The 13,632-nt window shown below is 42.6% G+C and overlaps 1 protein-coding gene across 3 annotated transcripts in view; it reads left to right on the top strand.

The window, feature by feature from the left end:
- marf1 (meiosis regulator and mRNA stability factor 1) overlaps window positions 1-10,229 on the top strand; it is a 37,523-nt gene extending 27,294 nt beyond the window's left edge. For all 3 annotated transcript variants that reach the window (XM_079628000.1, XM_079627999.1, XM_079627998.1), the window contains 7 exons: window positions 264-466; window positions 1,719-1,946; window positions 3,678-3,911; window positions 4,162-4,383; window positions 6,989-7,049; window positions 7,758-7,835; window positions 8,504-10,229. In XM_079628000.1, the coding sequence (XP_079484126.1) occupies window positions 264-466; window positions 1,719-1,946; window positions 3,678-3,911; window positions 4,162-4,383; window positions 6,989-7,049; window positions 7,758-7,835; window positions 8,504-8,802 (1,325 nt within the window). In that variant the 3' untranslated portion in view covers window positions 8,803-10,229. The remainder of the gene's footprint in view (window positions 1-263; window positions 467-1,718; window positions 1,947-3,677; window positions 3,912-4,161; window positions 4,384-6,988; window positions 7,050-7,757; window positions 7,836-8,503) is intronic.
- Window positions 10,230-13,632: the final 3,403 nt, after the last annotated feature.

Raw genomic sequence — 13,632 nt, 5'->3', positions numbered from 1 at the left:
TCTATGGGATTGAGTCTCTTCTGCAGCCGGTCTCTAGTGGCCAGTCGATGAACTGCAGGTTATGTCTCTCAGTGTTGGATTCAAGAGAGAGACCGGAAGGTTTCCGCTTGGTTAAAATAAATACTGATTATGAGCTTAATCGCATCAATTTGATCAATGTATTGTTTACATAAGGGAAACTTTAATCACAATGTCACCTAAATCTCAGTATTATTGCATTATGAGGGTGTGTGTAACAGCAGTGCTGTCGTCTGGTCCCTCAGAACGCACACCAGAAGAAGTGGAACGCACACGGCAGTTTGGGAAGGAGGTGGTGGACCTCCTGAGACATCAGCCTCACTTCCGGATGCCCTTCAGCAAGTTCATCCCCACGTATCACCACCACTTCGGACGCCAGTGCAAACTCTCCTACTACGGCTTCACCAAACTCATGGAGCTGTTCGAGGCCATTCCTGACATTATTCTGGTCGGTACAACCGCCGATGTGAAGGTGCTCGCGATTATGAAATCGCAAAGGCTGCGATTTTATTCCGTATGCGCAGTCAGTAAACGCTGCTCAATCTGAAAGCACTGCGAGTTTGAGTCGCTTGTAACGTGCATTTGAAAAAGCAAACGAGAAGCATTTGAGCCTCTTATCCAACAAAAGACAACATTTAATAACACGCTTTTACTCCAAACTCACTTCATAAGGACAGCTGAGCTCCTCCTGTGAGATGATGCGCTGTTTATTCAGATACAGTGATGGGGATTTCCTGGAATGATGCGTCTTGTCTTCTACGGGATATATTTGGCGAGTGTGTGTGAGACGCCCTCTGGTGTTCAGATGGATATGTGGTGTGTGTGACGCCCTCTGGTGGTCAGATGGATATGTGTTATGTGTGTGTGTGACGCCCTCTGGTGGTCAGATGGATATGTGTTATGTGTGTGACGCCCTCTGGTGGTCAGATGGATATGTGGTGTGTGTGTGACGCCCTCTGGTGGTCAGATGGATATGTGTGGTGTGTGTGAGACGCCCTCTGGTGGTCAGAAGGATATGTGTTATGTGTGTGACGCCCTCTGGTGGTCAGATGGATATGTGTGGTGTGTGTGAGACGCCCTCTGGTGGTCAGAAGGATATGTGTTATGTGTGTGTGACGCCCTCTGGTGATCAGATGGATATGTGGTGTGTGTGACGCCCTCTGGTGGTCAGAAGGATATGTGTTATGTGTGTGACGCCCTCTGGTGGTCAGATGGATATGTGGTGTGTGTGTGACGCCCTCTGGTGGTCAGATGGATATGTGTGGTGTGTGTGAGACGCCCTCTGGTGGTCAGAAGGATATGTGTTATGTGTGTGACGCCCTCTGGTGGTCAGATGGATGTGTGGTGTGTGTGAGACGCCCTCTGGTGGTCAGAAGGATATGTGTGGTGTGGGTGTGACGCCCTCTGGTGTTTAGATGGATGTGTGGTGTGTGTGTGACGCCCTCTGGTGTTTAGACTACCGATCAGCCGCTGCACTGACAAACTGCGCATAAAATAATCGCAGCCTTTGCCAAATCGCGTGCGGTTTCATTGCGATTTAATCGTGCAGCTCTAGTGCAGTTAGCGGGAGTCTTTGACGGTCTCTCTCTCTCTCTCTCTCTCTCTCTCTCTCTCTCTCTCTCTCTCTCTCTCTCTCTCTCTCTCTCTCTCTCTCTCTCTCTCTCTCTCTCTCCCTCTCTCCCTCTCTCCCTCTCTCTCAGGTGTTGGAGTGTGGAGAGGAGCGTCTGCTAGCGCTGACGGAGGTGGAGCGTGTGAAAGCATTAGCGGCTCAGCTGGTGAAGCTGCTTCGCGCGCAGAGAGACTCGGGTCTGCCCGTTAATCAGCTGCTGTGTGAATACAGCAAGACGTTCGGCTACAGCCTCCGCCTGCAGGACTACGACTCCGGCACGCTGCCCGTCCTGCTCAACAAACTCTGCCATGTAGTGAAGGTAGAACGGCAAGGTCTCGATGAACTCACACCGAAGCTCTGTGCTTAGGGGTTTGGTTGGGTATCGTGGGAATTAACGATTCTGCTTATTGATTCTGATTCGAAGCGATTTCTAATTTCAATTCCAATAAGTGAAAAAAAAAAACATTGTCTTATTGCAAAACATTTAATTGTATCTGAATATCATGAACACAAATCAACAGGCTAAAGAACATTCATGCAAGGAACACTCAATTATTAAAAAAGAACAAATAAAAAATTTGCAATCGCAACCAATAGATACAGCTGAACACAGATACGATTGAAATGGTGTTTTACAAATAGTTACAAAAGTTATTCCGTCAAGGAGTGAATTTTCTCTTGTTGTTTGATTAGTGTATTATGGAGACGGCAGCAGGAATATTAGGCTGCTGTCCCTTTAAGAGCTGCACAGATCCAGTATACTGATACACACTCCTGCAGCGCAGAAAACAGCTCTCGAAGGAATCGATAAGAGGAATCTAAATTAATTTTATAACAAGCATCCTTTTCCTGACCTTGTTTCTGAGAATTACAGCGATCCTTTGCTTCTCCGTTCTGTAGCTTTCAGCAGTCTGTAAAAATATACCTCAGATTTCTTATCAAATCTAGTCGTACAGTCGATCTCAAAGCTCTTTCCCGTTTTAGATGTGATTTGTGTTTTTCGCAACATTCACGCTGAAAAGTGTTGGCCCAAAGGCGGTGGAACCTCAGAGCCACACCCACCTATTACATCATCACCACCAGTGTTGGGGAAATGCATTACAAGTAACTTGAGTTACGTAATCAGATTACTTTTTCAAGTAACTAGTAAAGTAACGCATTACTGTTAAAATTTTACAACAAAATATCGGAGTTACTTTTTCTAATAAGTAACGCAAGTTACTTTGTTTTCCCATTTATTGACTGACAGCTCTCCTGTGTGTGTGTGTGTGTGTGTGTGTGTGTGTGTGTGTGTGTGTGTGTGTGTGTGTGTGAACATGATGTTTATTGTAGTTCTAGACTAAATGTGAGCCTTTACTCATTTCACTTGCACAAAAAAATATTCAATGTTCCTCAAAATGAATAAAATCAGTGAAATGCAGAATCAGAATACTATGAAAACCTCAAAATAACTAAATATGTTAAATAAAACATACATTTTTATGCATTTAATCTCACTTTATTGACCAATGTACTTGCTTCTGACCTTCAATGATTCAGTTTAATAAGCAGAAATGACTATAGAAAGATATATAAAGGTTTGCTTGTTTGCTTTCCTCTACTGTACACATGTCCTTCAGTCTGAGGATTATTATTTCACTTTTGCTGTGAACGGGTCTTTACATTTGCCCAAAAATAGAACGTTTGTGTTATAAAAAAACAAGCCCAGCCCAGGTGGGGAAAAAGTAACGCTAACGTAACGCATTACTTTTCTAAAAAAGTAACTAAGTAATAATGCAATTAGTTACTTTTTAATGGAGTAACGCAATATTGTAATGCATTACTTTTAAAAGTAACTTTCCCCAACACTGATCACCACACAGACCAAGAACTACCAGCTGGAACTAGTTTTTCTAGAAAGTTCGAACCCCAGAAACTAACTTCGTTTTGACAATCTTGTTCAAAATTCTCACCAGTTCTTTGAGATCACCAGCCGAGCTGCTCTGGAAGATGGTAGACGACGCAGCTTTCAGTTTTTGAAAATGATCTCTTTCCGTCTTTCTCTCTCCAGGTGGTCGATGCTCCCGAAGGAAAGGAGGTGCAGCTGATTAACAGGAAGTCCCTGCGTGCCTTGACGTCTCAGCTGCTGGCGCTGATGATGTCACTTCCTGAGGACCGTGATCATCTCGGAGTGGAAGAGCTGAGGCAGCAGTACGAGTTCGCTTACTCCACGCCGCTCAACCCCTGCGAGTACGGCTTCATCTCGCTCATCGAGCTCCTCAAGAGTCTGCCGTACCTGCTGCAGGTACGAGCGCCACGAGCTTTAGCTGCGAGCTTTAGCCTAGCCAATGTGTGTACTATACTTGTGTGCAGCAGAAGAGTAGGCAACTAAAGAGTGACCGATCACGTGACTCCACTGACTTCACTCCTAGTGGTTGTCGCTCTTCATTTGCATAAAGCTCAACTTTGATGCGTCGCTGAAATCGCCCGCTCTCCATTGAAATGAATGTTATCGTGTGGCTTGTAGTGTGAAGTCTGTGTGTCTTCCTCTCCAGCTCTCCGAGGATGAGGATGATGGAGACGCTGAGGAGCGTGTGAGTTTGACGAGACTCTACCAGTTCGCCCGCAGTGTCCGTGCGCTTCTGCACACCTATCATTATAACCAGATCTTCCTGTCCGAGTTCTGCGGCGCCTTCAGCAAATACACCGGCCGAGAGTTTCAGCCGCTGGCGTACGGATATAAGACGCTGGACGAGCTGCTGGCTGCCGTACCTCAGGTCCACACACACACACACACACACACACACACACACACACACACACACACACACACACACACACTAACCTCTGCTTTCATTCAATTTAAAAAAAAATTATATGACTTGTTTGTTTGCCTGGTTTTATTGTATTTATATAATATTTGTATTTTTGTAATTAAATGTTTGCCATGAAAATTATCCATAGATGCTGACATGGCATTAAATAAAACAATCTATCTATAGAGACGTTTCCATTACCCTTCAAATTGCGCTAATTGAAAATACGCCCAAAGGAAACGCAAAAACTCCCATTTATCACAAAAGTTTTTCCGCTCGCATGTTTTTCAGGCAGTTTGAAAAATAAATATTTCATAAAACTGCAATGGAAACAGTTTTTGCGCATTTACAGTCGCCTGACGTAGAGGACGCGATGTGTGTTTGGACAGAAGACGAGACTCAGTTCTTTATTAAACTCATAAAAGACAAAATAATTACAGGAATACTGGATTCTAAACCTCAAAGAAACGCCACAATCAAGACCTCGAAGCAGAACTGAGAAACACAGAAACTCCTCATATGAGCCGCTCACAGTATAAGAGTCTGTCCTCGACATTAATGCTTGGATAACACACACACACACACACACACACACACACACACACACACGTCTCCTTCATTAATAATAATGGCCAGTGCGGCGGCTGGATATACATAAACCCAACATCCGTCGCCATGATGTTTGCAATGACTTATCATGAGAGGTAAAAAAAATTACGTTTAAGTCGCATAATATCGGTTAATAGAAACGGCGTCTTTTTACAATAGTTTTTTGTCGACATTTAGGGAAAATCGCAAAAGTTTTGCGCAAATCTGTAATGGAAACACACCTAATGTCTGTCTGTCAAATTCAAATGAGCTTTATTGGCGTGACTTGTACAGTTTATGTATCTACATGTTTTATATAAAATAGATATGTTTATGCATATATTTATTCTGCTTTTGTTTTATAAATGTGGCCTAACAAAATGGATGGATGGATGGACTGATGGAGAGATAATTGGAGGGATGGATGGACGGACGGATGGATGGATGGAGAGATAGATGGATGATGGATGGACGGATGGATGGATGGATGGATGGACGGATGGGTGGATGGAGAGATGGATGGATGGATGGATGGATGGATGGAGAGATGGATGGATGGAGGGATGGATGGATGGATGGATGGATGGAGAGATGGATGGATGGATGGATGGATGATTGAGGGATGGATTGAGAGATGGATGGAAAGATGGATGGATGGATGATTGACGGATGGATGGATGGATGGAGAGATGGATGATGGATGGATGGATTGAGAGATGGATGGATGGATTGAGAGATGGATGGATGGATGGATGATGGATGGATGGATTGAGAGATGGATGGAGAGATTGACGGATAGATGGAGAGATGGATGGATGGATGATGGATGGATGGATTGAGAGAGAGATGGATGGATGGATGGATGATGGATGGATGGATTGAGAGATGGATGGATTGAGAGATGGATGGAGAGATTGACGGATAGATGGAGAGATGAATGGATGGATGATTGAGGGATGGATGGAGAGATGGATGGATGGATGATTGAGGGATGGATGGAGAGATTGACAGATGGATGGAGAGATGGATGGATGGATGATTGAGAGATGGATGGAGAGATTGACAGATGGATGGAGAGATGGATGGATGGATGGATGGATGATTGAGGGATGGATTGAGAGATGGATGGATGGATTGAGAGATGGATGGATGGATTGAGATGGATGGATGGATTGAGAGATGGATGGATGATTGAGGGATGGATTGAGAGATGGATGGATGGATGGATGGATGGAGAGATGGATGGATGGATGATTGAGGGATGGCTTGAGAGATGGATGGATGGATTGAGAGATGGATGGATGGATTGAGAGATGGGTGGATGGATGGAGAGAGAGATGGAGGGATGGAGAGATGGATGGATTGAGAGATGGATGGAGAGATGGATGGATGGATGGATGGATGGAGAGAGAGATGGATGGAGAGAGAGATGGATGGAGAGAGAGATGGATGGAGAGAGAGATGGATGGATGGAGAGAGAGATGGATGGATGGAGAGAGAGATGGATGGAGAGAGAGATGGATGGAGAGAGAGATGGATGGAGAGAGAGATGGATGGAGAGAGAGATGGATGGAGAGAGAGATGGATGGATGGAGAGAGAGATGGATGGATGGAGAGAGAGATGGATGGATGGAGAGAGAGATGGATGGATGGAGAGAGAGATGGATGGATGGAGAGAGAGATGGATGGATGGAGAGAGAGATGGATGGATGGAGAGAGAGATGGATGGATGGAGAGAGAGATGGATGGAGAGATGGATGGATGGAGAGAGAGATGGATGGAGAGATGGATGGATGGATGGATGGAGAGAGAGATGGATGGATGGATGGATGGAGAGAGAGATGGATGGATGGATGGATGGAGAGATGGAGGGATGGAGGGATGGATGATTGAGGGATGGATAGAGAGTTGGATGGAGAGATTCAGCATGCACACATAAATCCCTCAATAAACCGATTCCCTCGTGTGTTTTCAACAGGTTGTCTGGATTAAAGGTCACGGTCACAAGAAGATCATCGTCCTGAAGAACGACATGAGAGGTATGATCAGAATCTCTTATCCTCCCTGCATGATGATGCCGGGTCTGAGGCTGACACCCTGATGTAGCTGTGAACCATGTGATCATGTTTGTCAGAACGGAAGACGTTACTAAATATAACTCCGATAATAAACATAAAGCGGTGTTTGTGCACTTGCCAGATGAGACACAATATATCAAAACAAAAATGCAGCAATATGTATTGTGGATAGTTCACACAAAAAGAAAAGTACTGTGTAAGAAAAAAATCGAGTTTTCAGAGTTTCAGTGTCAGTGCTTCATTAAACTGCTGTATATAATGTTGTTGAATATAATGTATAATAATGCAGTGGGGGAATATTTGTGGGTCCTGATAATCAAATGTCTTGTTACCAGTAAAAAGTGTATATCTAGTCAGAGTTCAAGCATATTCATCTAAAATAATTCTGTATTTTCAGCTTCAGAATCATTAATATTGTTATTCTGGTGTCTCTATTGTCCTGTGCTTTGGGTTTCCAGCACCAAGTCCAAGAATATTCATTTACACACACGATGTAAAACCACATTTAGCATTTTAATCAACAGTACATTTATCGTTAATCTTTTATCATATGTCTTGGAGTATCGCAATAATATCGTATCATGAGTTCAGTATCGAGATATGTATCGAATCTTGGCACGAGGGTCTCGTTACACTCATATCTGTGTGTGTGTGTGTGTGTGTGTGTAGCTCGAGGCAGTCCAGGGGTCACTTTAGACGGTCCTCGTCCCGATGAAGAGAGTCGATCCTCCGACAGCCCCGCCAGCGGTAAACACACTCATTTAATTACAGCGCTTTTCACAATACACACCGTTTCAAAGCAGCGTTCCAGAGTCCACATCACAGTTACAGTCTTATCAGAGGAAACTGTCTGAGTTATGCATTTCAGAAATGTACATAATAATCAGTTAGCGAAAAACATAATTAAAAAAATGTCATTTAATGCAGAAACGATGAGCTCATTGAAGTAATGAATACGTGTTTGTTAATAAATGAAAAACGTATTCTTTGGGATTGCCCAATCTTTAATGTTCTGAGACGGTGCTTTTTATCAGTACACATTTTTAAGGATTTATTTATGGATCCAGAATGTATTTTGCAATTTTTATCACAAGTACATTTACAGAATCTTTTATAGAACTGTACTTGTTTTTGATTTTTTTTTGTACATGTATTTTATTTATTTTAATTCTTTATTTATTATTTTATTATTTTTGTTTAAGTTTGTTTTAATTATGTTATACATATAATATTATGTTGTTAAATGTTTAATATCAGCATCACCGGCTATTACATGTCAGATACATGTCAATAAACTCAAATATTACTACGACTTGTTTACAAATGATTATGACCCTGACAAACACGCGCACATTATCCCGCGCTTTGCTAACTCTGTGTGTGTGTGTGTGTGTGTGTGTGTGTGTGTCCGTCAGGTGAGCTGGAGCTGCTGTGTCTGGGTTCGGGATCTCCCGTGGATCTCCTGTGTGGCCCGGTCCCGTCGTGCCTGCCGTCTCCTCAGCTGCGACCCGACCCGGTTCATCCCGAAGATCTGATCCGCTTCGATCCGGTTCACGATCGGCAGCCTCGACCGGCCAACGGTCTCCTCGCGGCGCCGGAGAACGACTCGAGCGAACCGAGAGCTTGCGTTACGGACAGCCCTGGCCGCCGGACATCACGAAACAAGGTCAAACTAGCGGCTAACTTCTCCTTCACATCCGCCCTGTCAGGCTAACGCCAAACGTTGTCATGAGGAACGTGCGTTCGCTAGCGGCTCTGTGTCCTTCCCTTTGACTGTGTGTCTGGACAGAAACATCACGTGACACAGATGTTGCTCTGTGAGGAAGCAGTCGTTCTGTGTGGGGAATTTCTGTTTTCAAAACTTGTTCTCATTTTGTGAACTCGTGTTTTCAAAGCCAACGCGGCCCGCGCGATTGGTCCTTCGTTACTACAAATGCTAGTTATCAATGTCTCGTCTGAGCCTGAGACGTGCTGATCGGAACTGTGAAATCATGACGCTGTCACCCAAACCTTCATTACGGTGAACCTGTGCTCTGAGACGCCTTAGTTCGAGACGTTATTTGTGTTGTGTGAAGCACATGCGCTCCGTCGGATGAAATGAAAGGTGGAATTCGCTTAAAACACTTTTTTTGTTGAGTCCGTTTCAGAGCGGGAGCCTGCTATTATTAAAGAGCCTTCCTCTCTTTTAAACGCGTTCGTCAGCCAAAGCCGCCCTCGTCACATGACTCAGCCGAATCGCTTAAGTTCATATTGTGAATGAAGTCTGTGTTTGTTGAAATTCTTAAAGCAATGTTTAGTTTCAGAGTCCCGGACGAGTCCCCGCGGCCGGCGAGCGACGCCCCCGTGACGTACACCTGCAGTCTGTCGTGTGTTTTGCTCCAGAAGTTGCGTTGTCCGTTATATGCACAGCGTGCATAAACCCTTGTTTGCGACGAGTAGCTGCAGTTTCCTCTTTTATGTGTTTTGGCAAAATGGTGCTAATCAGATGATGTTCCTCTGGAAATGCCAAGGTTGTTTTGGTGAACCTTGAGTTTGTGTCGTCGTGATCTGAGATTGGCTTTTACAATGGCTTGTATCAGACGCCCTCGGTCACGCTGAGGTTGGTCCGTGTCACATGCTTCCGGCTGGAGAGACCAACGAACCGAACGCTCGAGTGTTCTGTGAACGCAGCGCTGTGCTGATGCGCGGCGGCTCGTCTTCTTCTTTTAAGGGTGTCTCTCTTTGGTCCTGACGTCTCCTTCCCTTCAGTCGTGTTTCTGGAAGCTGGAACTCTGAGGTGAAGTGTGTGTGTGTGTGTGTTCAGAAGAGAAGCTCTGTGTTTATATGCATGTTTGCATAACGTCGCCTCTCGTGCTGTTGGATAGATGGAGATGTGGTGTGTGTGTGTCAGCGCGTCTCGTTCGTCATGTGCAGTTTTAGTGTTTGTGTTTATCCTGTGGCGTGCGTCAGGTGACTCCAGAAGCCTCAGGTTTGCGACGTCAGCTGATCATCGTCCGGTTCGTGTGAGTGACGGGGAAGTTCAGGCTCAAGACGCCGGAGGTCTTGTATGATTTTAGTCTCCACCAGAAACTCTTGTTTTTTTTTATTTTTATGTAATGACCAAATATTTTCTGTCATGTATAATAAATATCACAAGCATCATCCGGTGTCCTGCTTTCAGTCGAGCTTTGCTCTCACGTAAGAAGAACTTTTGCTGTTGTTTTAGCATCATTGAGGTTTTATTAAAGGTACAATATGTAATATTTGTGCATTAAAACATCCCAAAATCACAAGGCCAGTGTTATATATTTTGTTAAGTTGATTACTTACAATATTCCAAATGTTTCCAACTATTTTTTTTAATCGTGAGAAAATTGTGATTTTAACCGAGGAAACGGGGTGTGTGAGCGGGCGAGCTGGAGTCGCCAGTCAGTGCGTCATATCCGCGTCACCCTCGGTGTCCGCTCGTACTGCGCGGAGTCCTGGACAAATGCGGAAGTTGTAGTTGTAGCGTCTATCAAACAACAAACGTTAGCTTGTGTCGTGCAGGCGTTATGAACACAATTATTCTTTACCGATTGTCCCATAAAGTCCCATAAACGTACAGGTCAATTTTATATATTCCAAATGTAGCATTCAGTAATAGTTATGTTTATGTGAGGAAAGTATGATTGCTTTAGGCTTGTGTTTAGTTTATTGACATTGTTTATCACGTCTGGTGTTTATGGCCATGTAAATAAATATGTGTTCTACATAAAGATGAATCCGTCTTTTGGCAAATGATGTGTGTGTTCGAATGTACTTTTACAACAATGGTTTAGAACACGTAAAACTGCACAGCATTATCACAATGAATTCGACAAATACAGTAACATGATAACCAATTTAGTATTAAACCTTACTTTTCTTGCGGTTAATTCATTTTAATGAAATGGAAGCATGTCATTAAACGCAACATTTATAAAAAATAGAATTTTACCTCATCCATAAACATGATTTTTTGATTCCTGTCTGATTTACATCCACGGTGGAGTTAAAAACTACATTTCCCATCATATCAAGCTACGCCGCTGTTGTTGTTGTTGTTTGGAATGTAGCGCCCTCTAGCGGCAGAAAATACTGCATATTGTACCTTTAACATTTTGAATTTTTTTACTTTATTTCGTTGTGTGTCATTTTTAAAAAGTTTTTTTAATGTCTATACATATTTTATATCGTACCCATGAATTTGTTCCCCTTGTTTTTGATTTAAAGCTGCAGTCCGTCGTTTTTCCTCTTTGTCGCCATCTCTGTTCGAAATCTGCAATTGCAGTTATTCGCGGAATTATTAACTGTGCGTGGGTAGTAAATCGGCATGAAACAGCGCGGATGAACACAATGTATTGAGGAGAACATGTCGCTGTGGATACTGTACTGTCATCAGCAATGTCAGAGTATACTTTTTGAAAGTGTATAACCAACATTAGAATTTTCATCGGTAAATGTCATCTGAACAGTAAGTAACATTCTCTTTTGTTCTGACCAAATTCGGGGGGTGGGGGGAAGCATTGCAGTAGGCTATATCATGCTGATTAAATCTAACGATTGCTTATATCACGTCAAAACGTGAAAAATATATTTTGTTCTCAAATTATTAATGTTAACTACATCATTATTGCGTGACTACATTTAATGTGTATTAGGGCTACCTGTAGTTCAGTTTTCATTTCTGTGCAGTATAAATTCTAATTGTCATACCAACAAATTAATGTTCCTTATAACTGTTCCTCTTTGAAATAAAAAAACACACACGTATGTGTAATCAAATGCTTATTTAAAACTGTAATATAATCAAATTTTATTCACATACATTTCGAACCCCTTTTAAAACACGGAGTTCACGCCACCTTTCAAAAGCCCTGTCGATGCTTATCCTTGTTTTAGCATGGGCTCGGTTGCAGTCTCTTCTTTTCTGTAGCCACTCTGAAGTCCGAAGTCTTTTGGGTTTTACAACGGGTGAATCTCCAGTTGTCACTGGTGATTGTCGCTTTAAACTTTCGGGATCCGCCATACCAAGTGCTAAGCTAAATCTCCACCATCATCCACACACGCTATAATAGCCGACTAGCCGAGACTCCTTCTCTATGTGTACAGAAGTGACGTAATGACGCAAAGACATGCTCGAAATTCCCGCGGAAATCCACCAGTACCACTGGAATTAAAATCATTATTACAAGCTTACCGTTTTGAATCGAGGTAAGGCAAGCAGATAGTTTTGAACACTGGCTGGTTAAGTTTTTTATCAAAAATGTCTTTTTTGATATTTTTAAACACAAAAAAGTGCCGGACTGCAGCTTTAACTAAAATGAGGTAATGAACTCGGTTTACTTAGTCGCCCTGTGGTGAGAATCCAGTTTTTAATGTTGTGTATGTGTCTATGTGGTGTTATTAATAAGCTCTAAGAGAAACCATGTGTAAGTTCATAAGTGGACAGCATTGCTGAGTATTTTCTGCTTAAAACTGCAGTGAACCAAAGACAGTCTCAAAAACACGGTTTGAAATCGCTGGTGTTTCTGACGTCACACACTACCTTGTAACCAATCAGATCAACGTGTGATCGTCAACCAGTGGATCTCTGAGTGAGTGGAGGCGGGGCTCATTTGCATATTCATAGAACCGCACATACTAAATGAGGCAAGGGTGTCGAGTTACATTCAAGATATTTGAAGGAATGAAGAATTTTTTTCCAATGAACAAATGCTTAAATATGTTATTTTGGTGATTAAACATGAGACCATTGCACATTATTTGAAACCTCCATGAGGAATCTGTCACTCATAAGCAGTGTTGGTTGGAGGGTAATGCAAGTTATGGAATTGCATTACTTTTTTAAAGGAGCGGATCAAGTAACTCATCATTTTAAATGTATTAAGCAATGTCTTTGCTGCTGACCTTCAATTATCCAATTGAACCGTACTAGGTGAACATATCTTAAGCGGCTGAAAGGTTAGTTTGAGCAGCGCCCTCTACTGCACAGGAGTGGACTTGCATTTCCTTCAGCCTGAGGCGCATTCACTTCTGGTCTAAAAGAGCCTTTAACATTTTCCAAAAGTACAACTTTTTTGTTGTTGTTGTTAACTAACAAGCAAGCCAAGGTGAGTAATGTAAAAGTAAACTAATGCATTACTTTCCATAAAAAGTAACTTGTCACGTTTTTAGGGAGTATTGCAATATTGTACGGTTACACTTTATTTTAAGGTGTGATTTTTACAGTGTAATTATATATTTAAGAACGGAGTAAAATTAAGCAACTACATGTATTTACTATAGGGTTAGGGTTTGGTTGAGGGTTAGTTGCATGTAATTATGCATAATTTACTGTAATTACTACGGTAAGTATATGTAACAAGGACACTATAAAATAGTGTTACCTATTATTATATTATTATTATTAATTAGTGAAAATTTTAAAACCTGGAAATCAGACACTAGAAAATGATGCGAGTGTGCAGTGAACACCAGACGCTGGATGGAGCGACACACACACACACACACACACACACACACACACACACACACTCTGCTG

The sequence above is a fragment of the Phoxinus phoxinus genome, assembly GCF_949152265.1.
Source record: "Phoxinus phoxinus genome assembly, chromosome: 11".
NCBI lineage: Eukaryota > Metazoa > Chordata > Actinopteri > Cypriniformes > Leuciscidae > Phoxinus > Phoxinus phoxinus.
The sequence above is the reverse complement of the archived record's forward strand: the minus strand, read 5'-3'. Positions and strand labels throughout refer to the sequence as shown.